Source organism: Pleurotus ostreatus (assembly GCF_014466165.1).
Source record: "Pleurotus ostreatus strain PC9 chromosome Unknown scaffold_9, whole genome shotgun sequence".
Classification (NCBI taxonomy): Eukaryota; Fungi; Basidiomycota; class Agaricomycetes; order Agaricales; family Pleurotaceae; genus Pleurotus; species Pleurotus ostreatus.
Window position 1 is genome coordinate 2,022,756 of NW_023503164.1, and position 25,346 is coordinate 2,048,101.

The window sequence follows — 25,346 nt, forward strand, 5'->3', positions numbered from 1 at the left end:
TGACTCTAATGTATATTCGCAGATAGATCTTGACTTCGGTTGCTGGGTTTGGGTTGATGGATATTGCGTGGGCCCAAATTCGCCGTGTTAGGGCCAAGGGAGGTCTCCGAATACGCACGTAGCTGCGAGGGTTATGGATAGCATCACATTCATGGTATGTGTTCTGTCGAAATCAACCTCCCATACCAATCCGGCATTCACTCCCATAGGCGTACTCTGAACAAAGCCTTGGAGGTTGTGTCCCTTCTGGAATGATTCGTCGGCGTGCTTACGATTCTTTCGCTAATGTCTCAGGTCACGACACTGTTTAGTAACTACCTCAGCCGATAAAATTAGCCTCGCTTGTGGGGCAGCGATTAGCCCCGTCCGTTCGAATAAACTACCTCGACCATTCTACTAAGCGTGTCGACCGGATCAAGGAGAGTATCACTTCCTCGACGGTTCTCCGTGCAATCTTTTCCTGAGCCAAACACTATGTCTGAGGACAACAGCTGCAACTTAGGTGTCAACACGCCCATCGTCTTATAACCCACAGGATTCTTGTATTGGACTGACAATTTCTCCTCCTCTAACCTCTCTCCGAAAGACCTTCCCCCTTCCTGTTCTGCGACATGTCGCAAAGACCCTCGACAGAGTCAACGTCTATCGCCTCTCCTGAGCTATCCGAAAAGGGTGACCCGTCGAGCACTAGACATAATAGTTCCGAAGCCTTAGATGTTTCGTCAGTTCTTGGTGAAGCCGAGAAAAATACCCCGAAAGACGCCGACCATTCTTCTACTTCCAATGTCTCAAACTCTACGCTCGACGATCCCTACCAAGTTACCCTTGACGCCTCAGAACACCCCCAAAGCGGCCTATCCACATTCCGCAAATGGCTCGCCGTCGTAATTATCAGTACCTCAGCTCTCTGTGTGGCTTGTGCTTCATCAATCGTATGTATCCCTCATTTCTGGCTTTCGACATCCATCCTTATGCCCTCCATTCAAAACTTAGGCGGCCTTCACGGAAGACGCTGTAGCCAAAGAATTCCACGTCCCACACGAAGTGGCGATTCTATCTATCTCACTCTTCGTTGAAGGTGTCGGTATTGGGCCTCTGTTTGTAGGCCCGCTTTCCGAAGTTTATGGCCGGAATATCATATACCAAGTCTCTTATACCCTTTTCTTTGCCTTCTCGTGGCCCGTTGCCTTCGCTCCAAATATAGGTAGGCAGTTTCGGGTATTTCTTGACATCGTCCTAACCCACAAGACGGTTCTGAATAGCTGTATATCTAATCTTCCGATTCTTTACTGGTCTATGTGGCGCCGCCTTTCTCAGCGTTGCCGGAGGCAGCGTGAGTGATATGTTCACGGATGCCACTGTCGCAAAGTAAGTGCCTCGTTCGTTGGCTACAGCCATCCTCTCATCCGACTTCAACCCAGCCCCATGGCCTTCTACACCATATCTCCGTTCATTGGGCCAGTGTTGGGCCCTCTGATTAGTGGGTGAGTTGGTCTTCTGGTCTAAAGCATACCTTGGCGCTGAACTTCGACCACGGTATTCAGATTTATCAACCAGGTCAGTAGCCTTCCATAAAACTTCGATGGAGATTATTCTTGACGCCCTGACGCAGAATCTGAATTGGCGCTGGACATGGCGTATCGCCCTGATATGGGTTTTTGCGCAATGGATTGCTTTGCTGTTGGTATGCAAAGGATACACTTCTATTGGGACCTCGCTGACTTTCGGCCTCTAGTTCGTCCCGGAAACATACGTTCCAGTGTTGTTAAAGCGAAAAGCCCAAAGGTCCGACTATCTATATTTTCGTTCAACGCTCGCGTGTATTGACGTCTGTCGTTATTGAATAGAGTTCGAAAATCCACAGGAAATACCAAGTATTACGCTCCACTGGAGAAGGTCAACAGCAGCATCTTCGGCAAGATCCTTGTCAGCTGTTATCGGCCGTTTCGTGCGTACTGCTCCACCCTTGCTATTACTGCCGCGACTGACGCTATCTATGCAGAACTCATTCTGTATGATCGAATGGCACTATTGCTGGATGTTTGGTGCGTAATCAGACACGAGTCTGCACTAGAACTTGGGTTCTAATATTGAGTCTAGGAATGCCCTCATTCTTGGAATTCTATATCTCACCTTCCAAGCGTTCCCTATCGTCTTCGAACGCGGCCATGGATTCAATATGCAGGAAACAGGGCTATCCTTCTTGGGCATTGGGTTGGGCATGTTGATCGCTATATTTACGCAGCCATTCTGGAATAGGTGAACCTGCTCCTATTACGATTCGATTTTGTCGAGGAGACTAATTATTTCGTAGGCGATTTGCTCGACAGAGCCTTATCTACGATGGCAATCCTCCTCCTGAAGCGCGACTCATTATGGGCCAAGTTGGCGCAATCCTTGTCCCCATCTGTAAGTCCGTCCCCTCCTATTTCACTCCGTAGTCACTAATATACAAATGTGCTTCTGTGCAATAGCCCTATACTGGCTTGCCTTCACCACGTACTCCCACGTTCACTGGATAGCGCCCATCATCGCCTCCGTGCCGTTCGGCTCCGGGATCTACTTTGTCTTCATGTCGACATTCACCTACCTTGTCACAGCTTACCGCCCTATCGCCGCCTCGGCTATGGCAAGTAATAGTTCTATGCGTTCCATGTTCGCTGCGGTCTTCCCGTTATTCGCGGGTGCAATGTACAACCGATTGGGAACAGTTGGAGCGACCGCACTCCTGGCCGGGCTAACCACTATTATGGCCCCTCTGCCGTATGTCAACCATATTCGTGTGGCTCGTGTAACTTATGACGTCGAAATCGCAGCTTCATCTTCTATAAGATTGGTTACAGACTGCGCCAACAGTCTCGGTTCGCAGTCCACTAGCTCTTCGCTCCTCCTTGCATTCCGAGGTCACCACAACACACTGTCTACTCTCGCCGGTTCAACAGCCGAGCGATTACTTGATTATTTATTTCCCGTCGTCTATTTCATATCGCATTCACTCTATACTTTGCCACAACTTACACGCACCAAACAGACGGACTTGAAACACTTGTATATATGCCCAATGACCAAATGTAATGTCTCAAAGAACTTAATGTGCTCTTAATCCCCCTGACTTGCATCGTTTGCCGGCTTTCCAGCCGTACACGTTACATATATTTGCGCTGCACGCTGAGCTCCAACCCGGCCCTGAGCTCATTCTGGGAACCCTCTTCAACCTGCGTGCCTTTCTGGCCACCGCCTGGTGAGTTACGAGCGGGAAGAGATTGAGAGCGTCCCAGTTCTACATTCCATTTTCATATTCAAATTTACACGTTCTAATATTCGTCTGTATGATGCATAGCACTGGAAGCGACGTGGGCAAGTGGCAGGGACAATTATGCTTCTATCATCATACAGTATCCCTTGTTGCAGAGTTGACGAATCTATACACTGGCATCCGTATGCTCGGCTAGAGTATCGTCGGGATCATATTGTCACCCAGGAAATGTTCAGCCAGAGCGCTCAGATCCGCGGCCGGTGCGAATTCATAAATTCGTTGCATGAAAGAGTCCTTTGCAGAAACAGCATCTGTATTTCAGGAATGCGACGTCGTGACATGTTAATGAGCTCACTAAGGGGATAGATGATTAGAGTGTACTCACAAAGACTACAAGACAGGCGCGGACAGGTCGCTTGTAGCTCCACCACAGCTTCCTCGTAGAATTTCTGGTATTCTTCCATAAATTGCTCGCCCGCCATGAATTGAGGGTCGAGTCGAAACGAAGTTAAGGCCTTGAATTTGGGCAGCATCGCACACATCTCAGGCTTGATATCCTATCCCGGCCGACACTCAGTTGGGCAGCTGGTAATAGATAATCAAAACACATACCGGATCCAACGTCGGCATACCTTCCAAAATTGTAAGACTTTCTAGTAGTGGTAGATGTTCCACGACGAAATCGAGAAGTCTTGGGATCCACCGGAAAACATTACACTCGAGGCAAGTCAGCCCTTGAGCGGACGCTTGCCCGAGCGAGCGAATTGGGCGGCCGACTGCGAAGGGGATGTCAGGGTAGGATGGAGCCGTCCATTCTAAGCTTGCGGTCGTTAAGGGCATTAAGCCATCGATGTGGTCAGCGATGAAGGAACATGGTCCCACAAAAGATCGTAATTTTGAGAGATGACGGATTTTGTCGGGCGACTCGCTCGGGGTTGCGATATCCGTTGTGCTCGAGGGTGCTGACAAGAACATCCTATTGTGGGCGGAGATTTTGAGTGCTAGCTCCTCGAGATCTTGGTGCCTTCCAACGAAATGATGGGCCAAGGCATCAACGTCCGTTATCGCCTCCAACGAGGTGTATGAAAACGCCCGTAAAAGAGGTAGAGTAGCTTGCGCTAGGATATCCGTCATCTGACATAATATGGAATCGCGGATATCGAGGTTGCGCAGGTTCGAGAGGTGGGAGACAGCTCTAACAAGCTTGGGTCCAAGCTGCCTGAGTGCCGTTTGTTCCTTCTTTGATGGCGACATGGTGTCGGGGATGATGGATAGCGTGAGCGAACGTATCAACGGTACCCAATCTCGGTCCCTCTCCACCGCCTTGCAAAACTTCGTCGCCATCAGTGGGCTACGCAAGCAAATCGAACGGAATATATGGCGTAATGCGACTCTCCTGACAGCCCAACAAGCCGAAGAAAACGCTATCTGCTCGCTTTTATCCATTCGAGCAACGAGATCGTCTATTATCTCGACGGGAAGCTTAAGGATTAGCGCGCCCCTCGACTTTCCCTTTCTTGACTTTTTGGCCATTTTCCCTTTGTAGCGGTGGATATCTTTCTCGCCCTCCCCGTCGTCTTCTTCGTCGGTGCTGGCTTTGGAGGATGAGGAAGAGGAAGCTGTAGATTGGGGTGAAGGAGAACAGAGGCGACTGCGCTTAAAGGCCCCATTGGTCGGCAAGTGGCGAGCACTGCGACGCACCATCGTTGTCAACGAGGGTTTGTCCGTTTGTTATGGGAGAAAGAGAGAAAATTGTGGTTGAACCAGTGGCACTCCTTCGAGGTCGGACCATTAGCGCTCGCAGTACGTTCGCGGAGATGGAAAGCAAGAACAAAGGACGGAGCCATGCGAAGACTCTTGTCGGTTTAGGAACATGGGTGCTGTGAATTAAACCATTTTGTGACGGGCTAATCAAGTCCTCGTCCGCTCGCGTCTCTGCTTCAATGTGTCCCACCAAACATCAACAGTTAGTAGGAGTCACCTATCCATGCCACTCACTGTCAGCACGAAAAGAGGGAGGTTCAAGCACACGTACCGCAGCGATCTCTATGACTAGTAGCGATTCAGCAGACGGGAAGGGAAAACCCAACGCAGGAAATGTACGACCCATTTCATTGCCTCAGCGCTTCGTACACCATGCTTACACCAGTAGTGACAGCAACGCTGGTACGGGAACTGTGCCAATACTACAGAAAATAGATAGCTGTCGGCCTTCGCGAGGTCAAGGTAACCTGGAACAAGGAGTTAACGATGGTTGTCTTGCGATTCAGATCACGGTTACAAATCCACACCTTTCAAGATGCACCTCGGTCTCCGAGCGCATTCACGAGGCTCCGAGCCTTACCCAAGTGAACTTCGCACTGTGAAGGCCACCATTCCGGTACACCCCCGTCATCTATCCGTGTACGACATCTATAGTGGTTCAGGCTGACTACGATTGCGAGGGCACTTGCAACGGGAGAAGCCTAACAGCCGACCATTACCACTGCACACTCGCAGATATCAGCGCCCAAAGGTCACTCCGAAGCCACGGTTTGGAAACAGTGGTCAGTCGCTCGATGGGATAATCACAGCACATATTGTGCACCGTTCGCGGGCGGGGCATAGAAACATCCCTGGGTGGTGGCGGTGGCCATATAGTGTCGAGTACGCATAACTCAGCCCTCCCCTGCGTGATGAAAGAGGGCGCTTGACTTCTGAATCCATCATCCCCTTGAAGGAAGGTTGAAGCAGGCCGCGAGGGGACTATAGATGCGGATTGTCATTGCGCATGCCCGCTTCGACCATAGGCTGTGAAAGCTGTTTATGCGGAAGATGCCTCCATCTGAGATTGTGCAGTATATGAGGGATTCACGATGAATTGGCGCGCTCTCCCTACCTTAAACGCAGTGAATGAAAGGTAAGTCGCGCCATATACCAAGCTAGTATCCCTCGTTTTTATTTTCGAAGTTCAACTTTCAGCCCCTGCAGGCAACCAACTGAAAGACGTCAACCGTCCCGCACCTTGGTCGGAACAGTCAGCACACGGCAGCGAAGACGCGGAATACAGCAAAGCCATACAGTACACCTTCGGGGAGGATACTTTGAGCTCGGGCGTTCGGATGATGTATGGGATCGACGGAGATGAGAAGTCGTGAAATGACAAGAGACAAAATCGCGCCTCCCGTAGATCCCACTCGAGACCCTCCTGGCGGCAACAGAGATTCCAATTGTCCATACGCCACCCTAAATTCAATCTCTGGCGAGTTGCAGTCGGGCGGAAATCCAGAGATCATATACAGAGAGCACCTTTCCTCATATCCGAAGGCCTTCATGCCATGTACCTTTACCCTCTCCCTCTCTCTCGCGAGATGCTTCGTGGATGAAGGCGATATAGACCACGTCCCAAGCCTCCAGCGCGCCATCTCCCATTCCATTCTACTCTCCTCCGATCTTCATCCATTCTCCCGAAAGCCTCCGGAAACGGTTCGCAGTGAGGTATGCGGGCACTTCGATTTTGCCTACCAGCAACCATACTGAAGGACTGACTGTCCGCTGTTCTAATGCCAAGAAACCAACGGCAATGGATGAAATACGTAGTGGGAGGAGTGTAACTTCTCTCCTCTTGAGATCGTCCCGAAACCCGCGAGCTCGAGAGGTCGGTGTCCACCACTCTTCGCATCCCCCGACTTCAATTTAGACCCCCCTCTCCATTCCGCAGGAAAAGCCCATCTTGAGCGTGCTCGGTAGCAGCGCCTTGTATCCTGCGAGCCGAGGAGTTTGAGATACGCGCATAACCTCGGGATTGCGAGTATAGATATAGTGACCGGCAGACGACACGATTCGAGGTGCCCTAGCTCGATGTCCTGCAGATTCGCAGCGCCTTGCCGAGCTTCATGGATGTGGAACGGAGGTCGATGGGCGCGACTGCGCTGGGGTTCAAACTTCCATCCTCCGAAAGCGACATCGCAGTCGGAGCCCAAACCTCTTTTCCGACGCGACGACACGTCTCTAAGACTCCGGGAGTTTGGCATTATAGAGTCGACGAGGAAGAGCTACGTTCGCTTGAAGTTTTTTCAGCCTCGAAATGCCACCCTTTTGAACCCGTCATACGCGTCCCGTGGACTCCTTCAGAACATTCCAACCACGCGCAAAGGAAGACAAGTACACGCGTCGAGACGTGCTCGCAACGAACCCGACACGAGACGTATACTGTAGGCTGGAGACTGCTGTACAATAAACTCGGAAAATCTGTGGGATCACGAAAGGTGAGTTTCTCGTATCTTCCAGCAGAGATTCATATTGCTGACTTGATTCACGCAGGCCTATTCGGCTTGGACACACCTGTGGACGCATATCATGTTTTGTCAATCATCGTGCCTCTAGCTTCGTTGCTTGATATGATTGGGAAGATATTAGGCCCTACAGGAGGCTATGTAGATCGTCAGCGTGTCAAATGATGGGTCACTGGAAATCCTACTCAACCATGTCGGCGATAGTAATGGCCAAAGTTGAGCTCGCGACTCCCGGGGCTCGTGTCGGCCCGTCACGCTGAATTCAGCAGAACTAGGCTGCTATCTTTCCTCATCAGACAACTATCTCAAATCCACGACAGCCTCGAACAGCAGATGGGAACACACGTTCGCAGTCTTTCGACGATAGCGCCTGTCTTATCTTGTATGTGCCTAGGCCAACGCAACTCTAGACGCGGTTCGCTGCCGACGTTCAGGCCCAGGGAGATTCGGCACTTCTGGTAGCCCAGGCCCTGGTATCTGCAACAAGGACCGATGGAGCTAGCCCACTCGTTCTAGTCTCGCAGGACGTTCATCAATGCAACATTGGGCACTCGCGATTAGCGACGCAGACGGAGGATGAGCTTTACTTGAGACTGGTCTTGGAGGAACCGTCAACGTACGAGGTGCGCGTGATCATTCATGCTTTGCGTTAACGCCCATCGGAGCGAGTGTTGGTCATAGGGTATCCTATGCTCAGACATGCCCAGGATATCCCCATCGTCCATGTCACGTCCAACGACCCTTGACACACACCTTTCCCCGCCCACGCTGCTTCGACCATGGAACCCTTCACTAGCTCCGCAGATAGCGCCGCAGGGGTCGACTCTCATCCCCCGGTTTCGTAGGCCATCGCCCTCAATCGTTTGGACTCCATCGATCATCACCTCACAGTCGGCTGTCGGAACGGCTTCGATAACCGCAAGCACATCCCCGTCCAGGATAAATTACCTTGGTATACTTACCACTGTTGGGCTGTAGGCGTTCGAGATTAGCGTGGAAATGAATAATGCTGGGTAACTTTTTATGAGAATGAGGCGGAACGTTCGAACTAACTCTGCGCATGAAGAATAGAGTGCCACACATTCATCTTACCTTCGGTGCGCAACGACGGCCAATTCCACCTATGGAAGTCTACGTTGGACCTGTGGCGCTCCGAAGGAGGAAGTAGAACAATTTCATGAATCACAAAGCAGATCAAGACAGCTTTCAGGGAAGGCGGGGATGTCAATAATGACAAAGTCGACATCTCAGTCTTGTTTTTATGCTCTCATTTCTTCATTATCGATTCTGTTGTCTCGTTGATCGACCCTGCTCAGAATGAAGATGGATGCTCGACGCTTCTCTACGCTGAAAGAAGGAACGGGTTTCGGTGTTCAGACCATAGCCTGTCTCTTCCTCTCTCTTCCTTCGCTCCGAGAACCATCATGCTTCGCGTTTGATTGTTTCTTTCACCTTGCTGTTCAACCCTGATTGGAACCACCATCGGAGTAACGTTCCACGCAAAACTTCCAACGTCCAATGGTGTTTGCCCTATGACTGAACGCTGATTGGGTGATGGGTTCCTTTACATCCCCCAGCACGATGCTCTACCTCATAGTACAAAGGCGACATCAGTAACCTTGGTCTTGGAATCGTGGTGGCTATATATCATGGTATCCTATCTGCGCGCCAGACGTCAGGCCTCCGGATCTTCGCTTCGCTCGCGCCGACGTTCTTACCCTTCAATTATATTGCGCCCACTGCTAGAAGACACCCACTCCAAACATATTGACAGAAATAGTTCACCCAGATGATCCCTCGAAATTTCCCCAGTAACCTGATCATAAAGAAGGTGGCGCCGACTACGTTTCTGACGTTGACATTTCCCCAGGATTCGTCTTCCAGCACCAATGAACCAGCAGAGTCTCAATCACACTTTGATTTTGTCTCGCATTGCCTACTCGTGCTGCTAAATTTGTGCGATCAACGGCGCGTGGCTAGATCGGCTGACCCAACTGATAGGTAATTCTCACTCGCCTACCACCCCTACGCCCACACCCTTACATTATAACCTGGTTTCGTCGTATGCAGGGTGTTACTAGCTTTTCATTCGTCCAGACGTCTTCTAAAAAGCTTAGTGGGCGAGCCAATGCGGCGAATCAAGGCTCTGAGCTGCCGGTCACCGCATTTCTAGTACATCCCCATCTGTCACGACTGTCCATCGTGGAGGAAGGTCGCCCCCGGCTGAGCTCACGTCATACAAAGGGGTTCATATTAAGCCTGGCCCACAAGTGACTGCGACTGCGGTAGCGCTATAGGGTACACTTCAGCTCAAGCATGCCCACTTGTGTGAAGATTCCGTACCTTACGAGTCGCGTTCATCACCAGTGAGTCGTGCTGATTGCCTTCATCCTATGCTGTGATTACTAATCCTCGACTCGTTAGAAGCAGTAGCAGCATGACCGACTCAAAGCCACCTACCGAGCCCCACCTTCCGCCTGAGATACTAGATCATATCGTCGATTACCTGCATAGTGATGCCGCATCGCTGCTGAGTTGCGGGCTGTGTTCGAGGAACCTGCTCAGAGTGAGCCGATATCATCTCTTTCGCGACATGATAATGAAGCTCTCTGCCACCGATCTCTTCTCCTTGCTCGGCCTCTTAAGGTCTCCCGCAAACCGCATTGCTCCGTTTGTCCAAAGAATCGTCCTCTTCAACGTCCCTGCGTTCCTCCGAACACACGGCAGAGCAGACGTCGTTCGCGCTATCCGGATCATCCCCCATATTCTCGCCCTCCTCCCCCACGCATCCTCTCTCAAGCTATGCCACTCAGACCTTACACGCCTCCCGGAAGATCTCTTCCTCCAACTCTTCCATCACTTCCGCAACTTCCAGGGGACCTTGCACCTCGAAGCCGTGCACTTCCATCGCTTCGTGGACCTGGCGAATCTGGTGACGGGCTTCAAGCTTCTGCGCCACGTGTCGGTGAACTGCGTCTTATGGGCACATCCCAGTCCGGCCACGGATAGACTCCTCCTGAGGCAATCGCTGCAAGCTGCCTCTGCACGTTGGCAGATCCGGGACGCTGGGATCCGCTACCAGGATTTGTTCGATTGGCTAAAATCCCAATGCCCGCCGGCGCCCGTCGAGAGCATGTACTACCACGCAGAGACGCCTAAGGCGAGGTCCGATCTGAATGATTTTTTGTCCTGCTGCGCTTCGTCACTACGGCACCTGACGTTGTCCTTTCCCGCGTGCTTGAAGAAGACTCGTTTCGCAGGTAAGACTATCTATCTCTTTCACATACAAAGCCATAACGCGTGGCCAATAGAAGTGATTGACGACTACGGTGATACGAGCGACTGTACCAACCTCCGGTCCCTGCGTATGAAGCAAGTTATGCTGGTCCCGGCCACAACGGTCTCGCGACTCCTCCAATCCCGAATATCAAGAATCATCGCAGATATCCCATCCCCTCACCTCCTAGAATCTATTACTTTAGAACTTCACGTCTCCACAACTTTTCCTCTCGAGAAGAGCCTGCAGGAGTTCGACTGGAATGGGCTCACTCGTTTTCGGAATCTTCGCAGGATAACACTCCTCGTCGATCCTGGCCTCTTGGCGGAGTTCCAGGACACGGTCGTTTCGATCTTTCGTGCCAAGTTACGTCCTCTGGCGGATGTGATGACGATATCGCACTTCGACAAGGCGGCAGAAGAATACGAGTAGGCCTTGATTTATATACTATTTATAGGTGCATGCACCATGGAAAACTATTGTTTTAGTATACTTACATTAATGGACACCTTTCTTATTGCATCACAGAACTCCCAGATCCACCACCACCATACGTCGTCGGTGTCATCTGGCTCGAGGGATACGTGTCTGTACCGGAAGATGGAGGAGTAGACGCGGTATAATTCACTTGTAAAAGAGAGGGATGGGATAAAGGTGTTGCCGTGCGTCTGGTCAGTCAGGTCAGCGGTTAGACCGACGTCTCCTCAGTCAAATTACTCACCGACCCCATGTCGGCTTGTTTGGAAAGCTGGAAAGCTAAGGTGCAGCTTAGCGATATGCATGACAAGAAAGCTCCGAACGTCGGCCCGCCATGGGCCCCTGACTAATACTTCCAATACCACGTGATCGACTCACATCAAGGGAGCCGTTCTCCTCCTTGTCCAGTCCCCTCTTTCCTCTCCACGTTCATCGCAGTCGAAATGGTGAAAATCTGGGGGTTCGAGCTATCTGAAATGTCGTTCAGCGCCTTCGGGTCCAAGAACATGTTCGACAAACGTTGGCCATTGCGCAAGGAGCGCGTTAGTGCGTACTGTGTCTCCCCCACATCCGACTTCCCCTAATCGCGTTGTTTCTATTGTTAGTTCTTTACCAGCTGGCCATGTCCATCTGCCTGGCTGCGGAATGCTCTGCGACGTACTCGCTCTCCAAGTACGAAGACCAGCAGACCAACATTGAGCGCCTCTACGCTCGCGAACACCCAGATGCCCAGTTCGGGGATATCGCCGTCCATAATAACCCGGTTATAGCGGCTGCTTGCGTTACAATCGTCTTCGCCGTGCTGGTCGCCACCCTCTTCGGCGCAGATTTCTTCTTCCTCCTACAGTTCCCGAGGAGAGTCTACCCCACCTGGTATAATGTTGCGAAGAAGTTCCTCTCATTGTTCATCACGGCCGGTGTACTAGCTGGAGCTTTGTTCAGTACCGTGGTCGTGGCGACACAGGAGCAGTACATAAACGGCACCGCCGTGACGGAGGCCGAGAGTCGACGATATGAAGAGTTCTTCTATCGGCCGCCGTTTGTGTACAAGCGTTGGGCCGTTAACATCGCGTGGGTAGTCTTGATTTGGATTGGATGGGTAGCCACCGTTGCGAGGTTAGTCTAAGCTTTAGTGCGACTTGCAGGATTCCCATTGACGCTTGTCTTAGCACCATCATCATGTGGAAGGCGATAGAACACGACAAGACTCACGGGACAGGCCCTAGGTCGGATATCCCTCTTGAATCGACGGAGAGTCAACGTGCCCTTGGAGGCGTCATTGATGCTGAGAAGAAAGCAAGCGCGTAACACTCCGCCTTCCTTCCCTTGATGAACGACCGTTACTTTGTATAACACTGTACACATCTACGCTAACGGCCACCATAACTGTTACTGTAAAGCGTTCGCTTTTCTACACAATCAGTAAAAGTAGTGTATCCGTATAATCTTACTGTTCATCATAACGTAAAGAAGTTGAAAGAAATGTATTTGCCATATAACACCACAGGCTCACAAAAAAACTTGTCAAGCTGCCTCGACCCCGGATCGAACGAGGGATCTTCGCATTACGAGTGCGACGCTTTACCACTGAGCCACCGAGGCGATATCATTTGCCTGCTGGAGCCTTGACTCATTCGTCACCACATTCTTATCCTAGGGCAGATCCGAAGTCCAAGGATTTTATTTGATACTTTCTTGCTCATCATGCTACAACCCAAACTGCATCTGCTTCATCCTCATTTTCGCCCCAACGAAAGACCTGGGCATCGTTCTAACCCGCACACGGGTTACAACTTCGGTTGATATTCAAATAAACCACAAGCGATGAAACGCTTTGGAGAATGGGTCTGCTGCGATTTGTAGAAACAATCGATTCGCAGGGCTGAGGAGCGTTCAAAGAGACTCAGTCGCGACGCTGGACTCCTATACTGCCAGCGCACTCTGCGGCTAAGGAGGAGTCAAAGCTGAAGTTGCGCTTGACTCACGCTTTCACATTGCGAAAAGACCGGTGCGTTCCAATATCATGCTATAACATTGTCTTTTTGGATTCTTGTCTAATCAATATGTCACTTTGACTTCTTTTCAGAAGGGTTGGGTTTGCGTACTTAGCACAGGGTCGCCGTACTCAAGCTGTACCCAAAATCATATTTTTTCAGACTTCCAGCTATCCCTATGGCACCCGTCTGAATTTTGATTCCGAACGTGCCAATCGATGCGCCTACTCCCGCAGTCGCCTGGGGTCGACGGTTGACTTCGAATCACCAGGTCGGTAGTGCAACGAACTTGCCAGCACTGCCAGGAATCACGCGCGCGAGTACAGTGTTGGGTTGACAATTCATTCAAAAGGTATCGAACGTATGCATTGCCAGTGCGCACCGAATACTCCCACTGTCGTCTTCGCCGCTAGACGTCGATATCTCGCAAGGCTTCTCCAACTCGATAGCAGTATTGAAGAGATTCAGCGTAGCATCTGAACATGGGATTTGGGAAACTTCGTTGGGCGGTCCTCCTGCTCCCCTACTTCCTCCCACTTGGGTATAGTTCGGCGAATGCGGTGGAGACGAGTACGTCTTCATAATTATGACATCGACCACCAGTGGAAATATACTGATGAACACTGTTTTTAGGATCATGGGACGAATCATACGCGCTTTCCCATAAGGTTGTGTCCCAAATGACGGTCGACGAGAAGGTCGGGGTACTTACAGGTGTTACTTTTGCTAAGAGTGCGTCTATTTTCTTCCTCTTCGTCCCGGCCCTTGTCTCCATTCCGTTCCTCATTCTCCGTTGTCCTATGTTGTCCATCATCATCGCATGTTCACTCCCCCGATGATCAACGATCTTACTGATTGATGTCGAGCCAGGCAAATGTAACGGCGATACACACCCAGTCTCCCGGCTGGGCATCCCCGCTCTCTGTTTCAAAGACGGCCCCGCGGGCGTCCAACCTTCCAAAAGCGTGACAGGCTTCCCCGCAGGCATCAACGCTGCTTCGACGTTCAGTAGGACGTTAATGAGGAAAAGGGGGGAGGCTATTGGCAGGGAGTTGAAGGGTAAAGGTGTCAAGTGGGCTTAATATTTCGTTACATGATAAAATAGGAATGCTAAACGTATATTCACAGCACATGGTACGGACCATCTATCGACATCGTGAGTTCTCTATTTATTCTGCCCATCTGCAATTTTATACTGATACGTATCGCTTATGATCTCCTCTCCTTTTCCCCTCCATTTTGAATTGCGGAACGTAGATGCGCAACCCCAAAGGTGGACGTGGTTGGGAAGCCTTCGGTCCAGACCCCTACCTCAACAGCGAAGGGGGCTACGAAACTATCATGGGCGTACAAGGCGTAGGTGTCCAAGCCTGCGCAAAACACCTTGCTGCCAATAATCAGGAACACAATCGGTATAATCTCAGTGTAACATTGGATGATCGGGCAATGTGGGAGGTTTACGGGTATCCGTATATTCGAAGTATCAAGGAGGTGAGCGAAGCCACTGGATGCAATTGATCGGAGAGTCGTCGTTAATGGGCCCCCTTTGGCGGTGTAGGCCGACTTGTCGTCCGTGATGTGTTCCTTCAACCGCATCAATGGAACCTTCACTTGCTCGCACCCGAAGCTCCTGGCCAATGACGGTTTCTTGCGGTCAAACGGTTTTAAAGGTTTCGTTGTTAGCGATTATGGCGCCACGCATGGTACTGCCGCTGAAATTGCCAACGCCGGGATGGAAATGGAGCAACCTGGAGAGTTCGATCCACTTGGTGAGTTTTAAGAGTTAGGAATATTTCATCACGGCGTTTGACTATGTGTTGTAGTAAACGGTGGGGGCGTGTTCACGGAAGGTGGTCTTAAGAACTCGGTCCTCAACGGCACCGTGTCTAATGAAGTATGACACGCCTCTCACTTAGATATGCTGCAATATGCTGACGGAATTGCTCCGTTCGTCATTTAGCGCCTTGATGAAATGGCCGTCCGCGTCCTGGCTCCATGGTATCGTCTACGACAAGACGTGGTGCGTGAAACCTAATAATCTATCTTTCATTTACAAGGGACTAATGTCTAATGTGTCCTCCTCGTGCAGGATTACCCTCCAATCGACCATGCCGCAAATGTGCGTTCAGAGGAACACACGGCCCTTGCCAAAGAAATCGCGTCCGCCTCTGCCGTACTCCTCAAAAACGCACCTCGTAACTCTAACTCATCTTCACTAACTCCGGGGCGCCACTTCGGCCTCCCTATCCTCAGGTCTGAAATCAAGGAAATGGCCATCATAGGCGAAGACGCCAAACAACCGGATCTCAGCCTTTGCAATGAGCTTGTTGAGTGTACGAACGGGACTTTGGCGGTTGGGTACGTCGTTCATGATACGAGGCTCTTTTCAGCGTGCTCAATTCAGAGCATGTTATGGTAGATGGGGATCGGGTGGCAACTCACTGGAATTCTTAGTCGCGCCAGCAGACGCTATAACGTCATACGTCGGCGATTCTGCTACGATCGCTACTTCGCTGTCGAACGATGCTACTGCAGGTGCCGCCGCTGCGGCCAATAAGGATGTAGCGTTCGTCTTCGTTAACGCGTAAGCGTACCGCACTGCTCACGCGAACTCCGAACTGTCACTGATTATCTTGACGACCACAGGCGGAGTGGCGAATGGATTCAAAATATCGTTCACGACCAAGGCGGTGACAGAAACGACTTGGAACTCTTCTACGAAGGCAGACAGCTGGTCAGTAATCCTATGCTCCACGTCTGACTCTCTTCCGAAGCTTCAAGGAACTAACACTTCCATTAATCTAGATCGAACGCGTCGCCGCTGTGTGCAACAACACCATTGTAGTTGTACATTCTGTGGGCCCCGTGTTCATGCCTTGGAGCACACATCCGAACATCACCGCCATCGTCTATGCTGGAGTACCTGGCGAGCAATCTGGGCCGTCGATTGTAGACGTCTTGTATGGGAACTACAACCCCAGCGGACGATTACCCTTTAGCATCGCCGACGTAAGTTATTAGCTACCGTCGATTTCCAGTCCCGTTTGATGCTGATTTCTTTCAGACTGAAGAAGCGTATGGCACGCAAATCGTGTACGATCGTACGATCGGCCCATTGACTGTAGGCATTTACTTTACCTTCGAAATCTTATTCACTCACCAAGCTCACATCAGCTCAACTACACCGAAGGCTTATTCCTGGACTATCGGTACATGGAAGAACACGGCATCTCCCCCCGTTTCGAGTACGGCTTCGGCCTTTCGTACACCACCTTCTCCTACGGGAGCCTCGACATCCGCTCTAATGGTTCCTCAAAGAGCGTCACGTTCAGCATACGCAATACAGGTGGCGTGGACGGCACGGAGATTCCCCAGTTATACTTGGGATTTCCCGAAGGCTCGGGCGAGCCGAAGAAGGTGTTGAGAGGCTTCAGCGATGTGGCTGTCAGAGTCGACGAGATCAAGAACGTCACCATGACGCTTACTGAGCTGGATATGAGGTATGCGGTTCCGTTCGATCCTTCAGCCTTCGGCTTATAAACTATGTGTCTAGCGTTTGGGATGTTACGACCCAGCAATGGACAGTGCCTTCAGGCGAATTCAAAGTGTATATCGGAGCCTCAGTCAAGGATATCCGATTGACGGGGTCGTTCTAGGTGGACAGTTTTATGGAATCTTGTACAAGCCGATAGTTGTTATATCATCCAGCATTTATATACCCATAGATTATCGGTCCTGCATCTTGCTGTCGTCTTGACACGGTGGCGAACTTGCTCTTACTGGTGCGCGGTAAACGCATCGAAGTGATACTTATACTTGTCAATGTATCATGTTAGCATTCTATAATACAACAAGAGGCGATGGTATCTGTATGATCGTACGAATCATTACTACGAGAAGAGCGTGAGTTGAGGAACGGAATGGGGAATCATGTCGATCAGTCGTAAGAAAAGAAGAATCCGTTACTATTCATCCACTTAGCGTACTATGCTTATCTGCACCTAATCGTCGCTGTTGCCGAGTTCCTGTATTCCCTCGCAGCATAGACCGCAGCCGATACACTCGAGGCAGGCTTGAATGATGTGGTTCAACATATGGATAAGAGGCGTTGGAGGAGAACATACCGAGACCACCGCAACACGCGCAGAAGTAGCAGGGGCAACAACACGGGTTCTCGAACGCGCCTAGACGGGGGCCATGTCCTTGTCAAGAAGGAAACTGACGAAAGAGAGTTAATATAAACACCACGCACTTTCGCAACACCAGACTGAGAGAAGGATCCCCAGGATGAGCACGACGAAAAGGCCGACGAAGACGACGATGAGATACAGTTTGTGTTTCGTGAATGCGCTTTCCTCCCGTTTGGCATGGAGGGGGTGCGCGGCTGGTTCTGCGTGTGATACTATGGGGTGCGCGGTGGGAGGTAGCGCGTGGGTGACCGCCGTACCAAGCCCAGAAAGGGCGGCTCCCGCAGGAACGGCGACAGGGGAGTTCCCGGCTGCCTGAGGAATAGGAGTTGCAGTGACGGGTGCGAAGTTGGTGCCACCGTTAGTCAAGCTGGAGTGGGCTGATGGTACTGGGGATACGCTCGGAGAGTGCTCGCCGACGATGCCCTTCCATTCTCCAACGCCCTTCCAATCGGGATCCCAGTTTCTCCACGAAGCGATGACGCCAGAAGCGACCAAGCAAGCGTTCAGGATGAATATCCCTGCGACGATGATCAGTATGACGATGATTGGGAGAAGGTATCTGCGAAGTCTTGAGTTGTGGCATCGTTTGTGGTCGTGATTGTCTTCAGAGTCATGGCCTTCACCTCCAGGTTGGGGACGCAGATGCATGCCGTTGGAGGGATACGCGTAAGGGCAAGGGCCACCGTGTTGACCATGTTGACATTCGTAGTCATTATGCCTGTAGTGGGGCGGAAGCACAGGGATAGACGGCGAGTTGAGAGGGATTTCCTTCATATCCGTGGTATCGCCGACCTTCTCGTGGACGACTCCCTCTCCATCTCCCGGTACCTTCCTCATGATGGATGCCCCCCGGCTGACATACCCATATCCTGCCGCTGCTGCGGGATTCGGTGACGAATGCGGGCTGGATGTATAAATCGGGAGGGAGAGTTGCGAGGCCGAATGGGAATGGTTACGATGGAATTGATTGTAGAAGTCCAAAGCGCTGAAAGGGGGCGGCTGGGGAGAGTAGGTATGAGGACCGGGGTTCGCTGGCTTCTGCGAGGGCATTGTGTAGCGACGACTCTACGCAAGAGATGGCTCTGTGAGGAGACGTTGAAAGGAGGTGGGAAGGAGGGCAGAAGTCGGCCATTGACCACTTATCAGTGGGAGACTCAGCACACTAGTCTCCCATCACGACGTCTAGCACGATAAATTGAAGCGAGGGGGTCTATGAAGAACTGATTTAAGTGTCGTTAGTGTGTTGACTAGTGGCCTTGGAGTGGCCTCCCCAGAAGTCTTAGCTCATTCCGCGAAGTTCCAGGCTCCAGACGCCGGCAAGTTTGCAATGAGCCCTTCAGCGTTTCGGGTGACGAGATGGGTGTTGAGTATGTTTTACAGTGGAAGTGGTGAGGACGATCGACTTTCAATCATTATTAGAGACGATGTGGCTCTGTTTGTCATTGTCGGCCCGACGCTGACAGAATCCCGACGCGCCGCCTCAACAACCATCACTGGCCAGTTGATAGTCCCTCCGAGTCCCTGGACACACCGGTGCACGCTCATATCATGCTGAAAGTCGAAGTACGTGGGACTGGGCCCATGAACATTCTGGATACAGGGACTTCGATCAGAAGTGCGGACCCACAACTTAGAATCAAGAAGCTTCTATCTTTCTATTACAATACCTGGGATCCTTCGTGTATAAAAGGCCAACCAAACTACAGGTAGGCAATTTCGAAATCATGCCCCCTTCAGATCAGCTTGTCGTACTCGAATCACTCGATCCAAAGGAAGCGAGTGCTGTCCTGGTTCCATTGACACAGCACCAGCGTTACTATCTTAGCGACGGTGACTTATATGTAGTGGTAGACCCAATCGTCCTCACTCAAGGATGCCCTCGTGCTGAATCGTTTGAATTTTGACAGGCCCTTTCGGATAATACGATTTTCCGGATTCATGCACATTTTCTTCAAAAGCATTCTGTATGGATGCAGACCCAGCCTCACTTAGCCGGGCGCGAAGAGGACAAGCCTTTGGTCCTTTGCGAGGGCATCAGTGCAAATGACTTTGCCAAAGTTTTATGGGTGTTCTACGACGAGTGAGTTACTGGTCGGATACTCCCAGAAGGCTAACTCAAAAGTAGTAGGACGCTTGAGCGGCAGGCGTCGGGGGAAGAGTGGTTCGGCATCCTCCTTACTGCGGAGAAGATGCAAATGCCGCGTGTCCAGCTACTTGCATCCAGCAAGCTCAAAGAACTCACCTTCACCACGGATCCAATAGAGAAGATCGCCGTCCAGCAACGGTATTCGATTCGTCCTCATTGGGCGCTAGATGCGTACCTCGAGGTTTGCACACGCCCGAAACCTCTCACACTAGACGAGGGAGTGAGGATCGGGTTGCCTGAGTCGATCATGATTGCTGAGATTCGAGAACAAGTGGCCCGAGTACCTGTGGGCGGCATTCTCGTTGAAAAGCCAGCCACTCTCGTAGAGCGCGTTATCAGCCAAGACATCCCCCCTGAATCCGAGCCTCCAGTACCAACCGTGCTGGACGAATCAGAAACTTTCGAATGTGGTGTAGAGGGCGCGAATGTTGTGGTCCGTGTAGGTCACATCACGGACGCTCTCACAATCTATGTATCTGACACACGGTTAGACAAGAGATAAATGGTTCCGAGTCCATCGTCATTTCTTAGAGACGCATTCCCCTCTGATGCGTCAAATGTTGCGCCCTACTTCCCCAGGGGGAGGGGGGTCTAGTCGAAGATAGCATAACACTGTATGCTGACGGCCTACATGTCTCGTGGTTACTGGCCCTTTTTTATAACGAGTTCAGTTTTCCTCATTATCACGATTCAACGAGTTTCCTCACCCCCTGCTAAGGAGCCTCTCCATAGAATTATCGCCTACTCAGCGCGAGGCCATCCGAGCGCTCGCGGAACAGTACCAGATGGACAAAGTTGGCGCATTCGTGACGAGGGGAGCGAGTAACACGATGGATCTCGTCGAAAAGGTCCGATCTATTCATCGCTTTAATATACCGCTGCAGACTCCGTGGGCGGCCGAAGTCTACCATCAGCTATGCACTAGACGGGCGCCAATATCCGCGGAAGAGGCGGCGCGATTGGATCCAGCGGTATGGGCTGACATCAGCGCGCGAAGAGAAGAGGTTCTCTGGAAGAAGTGCGAGGAGTATGAACGCGCCGCAATGGGTGCGTCTATAGTCAGAGACGATCCGAGCACGCTTTTTGGGCAATATGGGAAGCTAGGAAAGAAGCGTAAAATAAGAAAATAGATCTTCAGTCCATGGTACATCATGATATGTTGCTAGCGGTCAACGGCACCCCCTAGTCCCTGTCACTCCTAAGGATCACCTGACTTCGGTGCAGTTCAGGATGATTACTCGAGCGTCTATTTATTCTCCCTTTCCGCTCGTACCGTAACCCAGCTTCATGTTTGCTAGGCTACGAGGCGTCTTACATGCAGACCACAGTCCTGATGACTCTGATGACTATGAACTCCTCCTTCCCTCGTCCTCCGACTCCAATGGCCACGTTTCCCAACCGTCCAATGGCTCAATAGCATCGTCTCCGTACGCTTCTCGACGCAGGCGCACGAAGCTCATCAAGTACATCAAGCACTTTTGTACTCTTAGACGACTTCTTTTCGCTGTTGCGCTCGTCCCCATTCTACTTGTAGCAGCAGTGCTATGGTCGGGTATCCCGCCGGACTTCAAGGACGTGAGGGAATATGAGCGCCGATTACCGCAACACAACGGCAATGATGCCATGGCGCGGGGGGACAGATATTTGCGATTTCCAGGGCATCTATGGGGTCATGGCCTCAATAATGTCCTTCAAGAAGCGTACGTGACCACCGCTACTCGCCCTACAATTGACCACATCAGCGGCCCGCAGTCTTCTCATGTCCTATCTGGCGTACGAAGCGAATAGATCATACGTCTTCGAAGACTATGTATGGTCTCACACCCCATTCTCCTACACGCTCTACGACTTCGCATTGCGCCCAGCGCGCATACCCCTCAATGCCTTCATTTCAGGACCGACAGCCGGGGGTCCCATGCCCGACGTCGCGGCGGCTGTGAGCTCTTCTTTCTTCGAGAAAGTGTGTCCCAAGGCGTCGCGCAAGGTCATCAGCTCCAGGGACGCGCCGACGGACGCGGAGGGGAGCATGCTCATCAAGTGGTGGGTGGACAAGCTGGAGACGGTGCCCGATAGATGCGTGGAAGTTGATTCATCAGAAAAGGTCGTCTTTGATCGCTTGTGAGTCCTGACTTCGAGGCTCAGATATGTGGGCTGACAGATGTCGACAGCCTGTTTGGTGGGCCAAGGATCCTGTCTATACTCCCAGGGATGTTCTCGTCGCCCATTCTCTCCCGGTTCTCGTGGTCCCCACTGGTCCTCTCCGCGATAACACGGAACTTTGCCGTGCTGCGCCCGCAAAATCTTGACGTGTTACTCTACTCTCCCCATGCTGGCTCACGTGTTTTCTCAGCTTCGTCTTCACTGAAACAATCAGCGTCGACCGACGACTCTTCATCTACATCAGAATCTCATACATCTATTTCCACAAGCTCGTCGTCTTCCTCGTCGTCGTCTTCTACGAGCGACTCGTCCACGTACCCTCCGATGTTCGAGGGCATGCTCGCGGTGCACATCCGCCGAGGCGACTACAAGCGACACTGCCCGCGCTTGGCACAATGGCACTCCAACTACATGGGAATCGCACAGCTTCCCGGTCTCCCTGATCGTTTCGACCCATCATCATTTGATCATGACGAGGGAATAGCGGCTTCATCAACAGATGATGAGGTAGGCAACGAGAGGGATGGCAACACGGACCCGGAAGATACGCCACATACGCGCGAAGAATACTACCTCGCCCACTGCCTCCCCTCTGTTTCCCAAATCGTCAAACGCCTCTCTGCTGTCCGCAGGGAACACAACTTACAACAACAAAACCAAGATACAAATATGACGCTTGCATTACCACCGTTATCAAAAGTATACGTCCTCACCAACGGATGGTCTTTTTGGCTTTCGCAGCTGTTCGAAAGCCTGAAGGCAGATGGATGGGAGGACGTAGTGTCGTCATTCAATGTTGAAGGGAATTTAGATCGCGAGCAAAAATATGTGGGGATGGCTGTGGATATGGCGATAGCGGAGAGGGCAGAAGTGTTCGTTGGTAATGGGGTGTGTATGCTTCTTTCTGATAACCCTTGCCATGCTGACACTCTGTAACAGTTCTCGAGTCTATCTGCTAACATAATTTTATTGCGCATGGCGCGGGGGATGGATATACGCACTAATAGATTTCTGTAATTTCTATTCTCCCTCCGAGAACGGCGAGAAAATGCGGGGTTCATGGCGATCTACTGTATGCACAATAGCTTGCGTGCTTGGGGCTTCGGGACGAAAGGTCAAGGCGGGACACCTCTGATAGACTTCGGAAGAAGTCGCGTGTTGTCGCCCTCGCTTCCACCCGTTACCTCGAGAGTCTGATCGGGTCGGGCCAGGCGCTTGAAGGCGTCTCCTAGCTGTCGCCGTACTCCGAGCAAGCCCCTCCTTGGCCCCCAAAGGCTCATTCATACCACTGACGATGCATCATGATAGCCGTTTTTCTTTAGGAATCGCGGGTGCCCTTAAAGTCTCTTTCAATCAACGTTTTTCCTACTCCTTTGTTCACCTGCACTTCCCGCTTTGTAACTCGCCACTCCGGTGGCCTTTAATCTCTTGTGCTTTCCCCCGTCTATTCCTATCATCTGTTGCTCCTTACTCCCTAACTCTCACAGCATGCTCATAGGCCGCCAGGACGAGCTTGGCGCTTATACCGTGGCGGATCCAACGCCAGCACAGGCGGGTGAACATGAAGATAGCACTAGCTCTAACGGAACCCCGTATGTCATTGAAGAAAATCCAACCGGCGGCATGAGGATGATTGCCAACAAGGACTTCGAGTGCGGCGATCTCATCCTACAAGAGCGGCCACTTGTTCTTTTCCCTTTGGAAGTTGCCTTACCGGCAAAGTCGGATGTGAGTAGTCTACTCGGAATACCTTCTTGTATCCAGTAATTGAAGTTGAAACTCGACAGCTTCGGCTTTCACTTCAGCGCGCCTTGAACGCCCTTAACGATGCTAAGAGGGCTGACTATATGGGATTGGCTAATATTTACGCTACCGATGCATTTGAGCCGGTTCTTGGGATTTTCATGTCCAACAAGTTCGAATTTTTCAGTACCGATGACGCCGGTGCGTGGTCATTTCATAACTTGAAGAAACCCGCGTGCTCAACACACCTCCAAGAAGCTGCCTCTGCCGACCGTACTAAGCCCTTTGCCGCAGTTTTCAAGGATATCTCGCACATGAACCACAGGTAAGCCGTTCTGACATTGCTCTATTTGCTCATGGACATCTACCTCACCTCGTCATACAGTTGTTGCCCAAACGTGGTACGCTACTGGTGCATGGCTTCGCGTTCGATGTACGTACACGCGGCGCGCTCCATCCAGAAGGGGTCCCAAATCGTCACAACATACTGCGACCCCTTCTTACCCTTGCGCGAACGCCGAGCCCTCCTTCTTAACACATACAAGATCGCCTGCACTTGCCCTGCCTGCACCAACAGCGAGTCGGATGCAAACCGGGTCCGTATTCAAAATATTCAGGACAACTTGGCTCCAGTCATCCAATGGGCCCTCACGCCCGCCCTCCCCGACGATCTCCTCCTCGTCCCCTCCTTGGAGCAGCTGAAATTGATTGAGGACGAAGGGCTGGAGGGGACCGAGTATTACGCCCGAGTGTTGAGGCGTCTGTGGTACATATACTTCGTGTTGGACGACTTCGGAGCATCCGGATTTTACGGGCGGATGTTGAGGGCGTGGAAGATCACGAATGGGACGAAGAGGTCGGACGTGATAAAGGAAATGCAGTCGGAGCTGGAACTGATCCAATACGCTGTAAATCGTCGCAGGTTGTTTATGCCGCGTAAAGCCAAGTTAGTACGGCCAGTCAGCTAAGTAGGGGATTGAAGCAGTCCCCGTATCTTGCTGTTCAGCCTTTTATGTCAAATTTGTCCATTCATGCATCCAGTACGAAATGCAAGTAATGTTCGACATGGGGAGGGGCAAGATTGATGAATCTGGATTATTGACCTGTTCGTGCATTGACGCGGTCTTCCCCCTTACAGCCTGGGTACTCTTCCAGCGCTTTTGCAGGAATCTCCATCCTCTGACCACCACGAGAGCCCACGACTACGACGACCCCATACGGACATCTTGCCAGTGGGTCCGGCTCGCACCAACTCCCCAGCGCCGCCATAATCAAGGTTCCAAATCCCAACCAAATCCAGCACCACAGTAGTCGAGAGCCCATGCACGGAGCTTCGGGTCTCGTTTCTTGACATGGGGAGCGCAAGCAAAATAACTTGTCTCGAGTGAAGGATGGGAATCGTAGAAGAACGCAAAGTCTCGCCCTTTCTGACATCCAGGAATTCTTAGGACGGTGACCAGACGGCGAACAAGGATGTCGGCGCAGTCAATTGGGTGTCGCCATTCGCATTCCATTGTAGTTATGGATCTCGGGCCCAAAATCCGGATGCTGGTCACTACCTTGGCCACTCATCCACATGGACTCGCATGCTTTATGGTGAGCCCATTGCTTCTAGCGGCCGCATTACTTGTGTACCAATTTCCGCAGCTAACAATCATCAAGTTCTGTGTGAGCCCGTTGTCGCCACCGCGTAGCACGATGCTGAAAAGCATGCAGCTCAAACTCTGTCTGTGGACGCCAAGTTGTGCATGTCAGGCATACACATGCGGTAGGTTTGGCCACTGGACGAGAATTGTGGTTTCTTCCACAGTCAAACAATGGATGGGATC

The 25,346-nt window shown here is 51.5% G+C and overlaps 9 protein-coding genes and 1 non-coding gene across 10 annotated transcripts; 7 read left to right on the top strand and 3 right to left on the bottom strand.

Moving 5' to 3' along the window:
* Nucleotides 1-611: 611 nt before the first annotated feature.
* PC9H_011849 (uncharacterized protein) lies at nt 612-2,877 on the top strand (the record flags this gene model as incomplete). The annotated part of the gene is made up of 13 exons (XM_036781330.1): nt 612-932; nt 994-1,204; nt 1,263-1,368; nt 1,422-1,484; nt 1,545-1,557; nt 1,613-1,684; nt 1,736-1,785; nt 1,848-1,948; nt 2,003-2,045; nt 2,101-2,259; nt 2,315-2,409; nt 2,475-2,763; nt 2,817-2,877. The coding sequence occupies 13 exons, from the start codon at nt 612-614 to the stop codon at nt 2,875-2,877; spliced, it is 1,584 nt and encodes a 527-aa protein (XP_036627185.1).
* A 571-nt stretch (nt 2,878-3,448) lies between these two features.
* PC9H_011850 (uncharacterized protein) lies at nt 3,449-4,960 on the bottom strand (the record flags this gene model as incomplete). Its single annotated transcript, XM_036781331.1, has 3 exons — nt 3,449-3,567; nt 3,642-3,813; nt 3,869-4,960. The coding sequence occupies 3 exons, from the start codon at nt 4,958-4,960 to the stop codon at nt 3,449-3,451; spliced, it is 1,383 nt and encodes a 460-aa protein (XP_036627186.1).
* A 5,007-nt stretch (nt 4,961-9,967) lies between these two features.
* On the top strand, nt 9,968-11,239 carry PC9H_011851 (uncharacterized protein; the record flags this gene model as incomplete). Its single annotated transcript, XM_036781332.1, has 1 exon — nt 9,968-11,239. The coding sequence occupies one exon, from the start codon at nt 9,968-9,970 to the stop codon at nt 11,237-11,239; it is 1,272 nt and encodes a 423-aa protein (XP_036627187.1).
* A 488-nt stretch (nt 11,240-11,727) lies between these two features.
* PC9H_011852 (uncharacterized protein) lies at nt 11,728-12,592 on the top strand (the record flags this gene model as incomplete). Its single annotated transcript, XM_036781333.1, has 3 exons — nt 11,728-11,830; nt 11,890-12,400; nt 12,454-12,592. 3 exons carry the CDS (start codon nt 11,728-11,730, stop codon nt 12,590-12,592), a joined length of 753 nt encoding a protein of 250 aa, XP_036627188.1.
* Nucleotides 12,593-12,814: 222 nt separating this feature from the next.
* Nucleotides 12,815-12,886, bottom strand: PC9H_011853. The gene has a single exon. It is a non-coding gene; the product is annotated as a tRNA-Thr (tRNA).
* An 874-nt stretch (nt 12,887-13,760) lies between these two features.
* On the top strand, nt 13,761-16,934 carry PC9H_011854 (uncharacterized protein; the record flags this gene model as incomplete). The annotated part of the gene is made up of 15 exons (XM_036781334.1): nt 13,761-13,848; nt 13,912-14,010; nt 14,149-14,350; nt 14,407-14,434; nt 14,536-14,769; nt 14,837-15,047; nt 15,102-15,172; nt 15,239-15,298; nt 15,368-15,636; nt 15,698-15,862; nt 15,925-16,012; nt 16,084-16,287; nt 16,343-16,399; nt 16,453-16,778; nt 16,832-16,934. The coding sequence occupies 15 exons, from the start codon at nt 13,761-13,763 to the stop codon at nt 16,932-16,934; spliced, it is 2,205 nt and encodes a 734-aa protein (XP_036627189.1).
* A 345-nt stretch (nt 16,935-17,279) lies between these two features.
* PC9H_011855 (uncharacterized protein) lies at nt 17,280-18,518 on the bottom strand (the record flags this gene model as incomplete). The annotated part of the gene is made up of 3 exons (XM_036781335.1): nt 17,280-17,350; nt 17,403-17,462; nt 17,531-18,518. The coding sequence occupies 3 exons, from the start codon at nt 18,516-18,518 to the stop codon at nt 17,280-17,282; spliced, it is 1,119 nt and encodes a 372-aa protein (XP_036627190.1).
* Nucleotides 18,519-19,192: 674 nt separating this feature from the next.
* Nucleotides 19,193-20,744, top strand: PC9H_011856 (uncharacterized protein; the record flags this gene model as incomplete). The annotated part of the gene is made up of 6 exons (XM_036781336.1): nt 19,193-19,315; nt 19,376-19,548; nt 19,597-20,053; nt 20,106-20,126; nt 20,194-20,279; nt 20,333-20,744. 6 exons carry the CDS (start codon nt 19,193-19,195, stop codon nt 20,742-20,744), a joined length of 1,272 nt encoding a protein of 423 aa, XP_036627191.1.
* Nucleotides 20,745-20,901: 157 nt separating this feature from the next.
* Nucleotides 20,902-22,791, top strand: PC9H_011857 (uncharacterized protein; the record flags this gene model as incomplete). Its single annotated transcript, XM_036781337.1, has 4 exons — nt 20,902-21,314; nt 21,367-21,732; nt 21,783-22,662; nt 22,714-22,791. The coding sequence occupies 4 exons, from the start codon at nt 20,902-20,904 to the stop codon at nt 22,789-22,791; spliced, it is 1,737 nt and encodes a 578-aa protein (XP_036627192.1).
* Nucleotides 22,792-23,262: 471 nt separating this feature from the next.
* On the top strand, nt 23,263-24,485 carry PC9H_011858 (uncharacterized protein; the record flags this gene model as incomplete). Its single annotated transcript, XM_036781338.1, has 4 exons — nt 23,263-23,502; nt 23,562-23,718; nt 23,773-23,842; nt 23,903-24,485. The coding sequence occupies 4 exons, from the start codon at nt 23,263-23,265 to the stop codon at nt 24,483-24,485; spliced, it is 1,050 nt and encodes a 349-aa protein (XP_036627193.1).
* Nucleotides 24,486-25,346: the final 861 nt, after the last annotated feature.